We start from the raw sequence: 2,347 nt of genomic DNA, 5'->3' as shown, positions 1-2,347 counted from the left end.
GCTCCGTCTACAGCAGCTACGCCTTGCTCTCTGCTATTCTCTCACTGTCTGTCTCTCCTCTGGGTTGTCATGCACAAACAAACTCCTAACTATGATATATTTCCTTTGATTATGACCACTGTCCATGGTGCTGAAAAGAAAATGGTCTCGTTTCCCAGCCCAAGAGTACTTAGTCTGTTTTTGCGAATATTTAGGAAGTGGGTTTTTGATATTTGGGTCTCAGAATATTCCAACTTCTAACCAACTGCATAAGTTCGAAGACGTTACAGTGTTTCTGTTGAGTTGTTTGAGCAATATGCAGCTAGTCGTAATAATACTGAACTACTTTTATCATTAGAGGGAAAGGCTGTGCTGCTTCTTGATGATGCTGTCTATGGTGCTGAAACGCATGATTGTGTCAAACAGACACGTAATGTTCGAGAAAAAAAATATTTAAATTATGAATTAATAGCTGTCTTTCTAAAAGAATGCATGACTTCAAACTGTTTGTGTTAAAATAGTGCAGTTTGTTAATTACCTCTGGGTGTCACTATTACATCGGTAAACCATTGACGGGTTTCTCCCTCCCCTTTCAAGGCTTTTGTTTTCTACTGAACAGAGCTAAGAAGGTTACTGAATCAAGCACACGAGCCGTTGGAATCACCCACTGCTTTTTGAAAATGTGCGATATTCAGACAGTTGGATATAAATAATTGTTTGTTGAAGTAACAACCTCCCGTATGTATATGTGTTGTTGGATAACGATGGGGATCGATTCAAAATCTCGGACAAAGGACTGCTCCTGGTTGGCTTTTTATTTGGTTCTACTGCTGTTCGGAAAACAGGCTTTGGCTCAGATACGGTACTCTATTCCCGAGGAGGTACCAGAGGGAACTGTTGTTGGAAATGTTGCGAAGGATCTTGGCCTCGACATCACCTCTTTGATTGCTCGACGGTTCCGTGTTGTATCTGGAAGTAAGGACGCTATTTTTGAGGTAAACCAGAATAATGGGGCTTTGTACGTCGACAAGCACATTGACAGAGAGGAGCTCTGTCAAGGCAGCGGTGCATGCCTGATGGAGCTAAAGATCCTCATTGAAACCCCTTTGGAAATACACTATGTGCTTGTAGAAATTACTGATGTAAATGATCACTCTCCTAGTTTTCCTGAAAGGGAACAGATATTTGAAATAGCTGAACAAACATTACCGGGAAGGCGATTTCAACTGCACACTGCTCGTGATCCTGATGCTGGAATTAACTCTATCCGTACATACACTTTGACGTCAAATGAACATTTTGAACTAAATATCCGTCAAAGCGATGCGGGTAAGATACCATTTTTAGTGCTGAAGAAATCGTTAGACAGAGAACAAAAGAATAAACACACGCTACTGGTTACAGCAGTTGATGGAGGTAAACCACAAAGATCCGGGACACTAAATGTTTCTATTATTGTACTTGATAGTAATGATAATCGTCCAATATTTAGTCAGGAGATTTACCAAATTGTAATACAGGAACACGTTGCTCTTGGTACTTCAGTATTTAGAATGAATGCAACAGATCTGGATGAGGGCACTAATGGGGAAGTTGAGTATAGCCTCGGAAAAACCGTAAGGCGTAAAGTCTATGATATGTTTGAATTGGACAAATTAACTGGAGAGATTACAGTTAAAGGGGTGGTGGACTATGAAGAAAATGACGCATATGAACTGGATGTTGAGGCATCGGATAGGGGAACACCTCCACTAGCAGGTGAGTGTAGAGTCATTATAAAGATTAAAGACGTTAATGATAATCCACCGGAAATAGAAGTCACCTCACTGTCAAGTACAGTGTCCGAAGACTCAAAGCCTGGAACAGTTATTTCACTTATTAGCGTCACAGATAAAGACTCCGGTGTCAATGGAAAAATTATTTCGCAAATATCGAATGACGCACCTTTTGAATTAAAGCCCTCCTATAAGGAGAACACGTACTCGGTTGTCACAAAGGGAGTTTTGGATCGAGAGAAAGTGTCACATTATGAAATAACAATAAAAGCAACTGATTGTGGTGAACCTCCCTTATCTACTGTTAAAACACTGAGTATTCAGATATCAGATGTAAACGACAACAGTCCACATTTCCAACAAGCCCCTTTAGAGTTTTATCTTGTAGAAAATAACGTTCCAGGAAGATCAATTTTCTCTGTCAGCGCAAAGGACGACGATTTGAGTGAAAATGCAGCGATTTCATATCATATTGTCAGAGAAGGAATTCAAAACGACATCATGTCTTTCCTAAATGTAAACTCTGAAAATGGACACATTTCAGCCCTAAAAAGTTTTGACTTTGAAACACTGAAAACGTTCCAGTTCCAAGT

At 40.0% G+C, this 2,347-nt stretch overlaps 1 protein-coding gene across 1 annotated transcript; it reads left to right on the top strand.

Moving 5' to 3' along the window:
* Window positions 1-6: 6 nt before the first annotated feature.
* Window positions 7-2,342, top strand: LOC116380471 (protocadherin-10-like; the record flags this gene model as incomplete). Its single annotated transcript, XM_031842384.1, has 1 exon — window positions 7-2,342. A coding segment is annotated over exon 1 (1,623 nt), but the record flags the coding sequence as incomplete, so codon positions are not given.
* Window positions 2,343-2,347: the final 5 nt, after the last annotated feature.

Source organism: Anarrhichthys ocellatus, unplaced genomic scaffold (genome assembly GCF_004355925.1).
Source record: "Anarrhichthys ocellatus isolate YVR2014 unplaced genomic scaffold, GSC_Weel_1.0 scaffold7320, whole genome shotgun sequence".
Taxonomy (NCBI): Eukaryota; Metazoa; Chordata; class Actinopteri; order Perciformes; family Anarhichadidae; genus Anarrhichthys; species Anarrhichthys ocellatus.
This window is presented reverse-complemented; position numbering and strand designations above follow the sequence as displayed.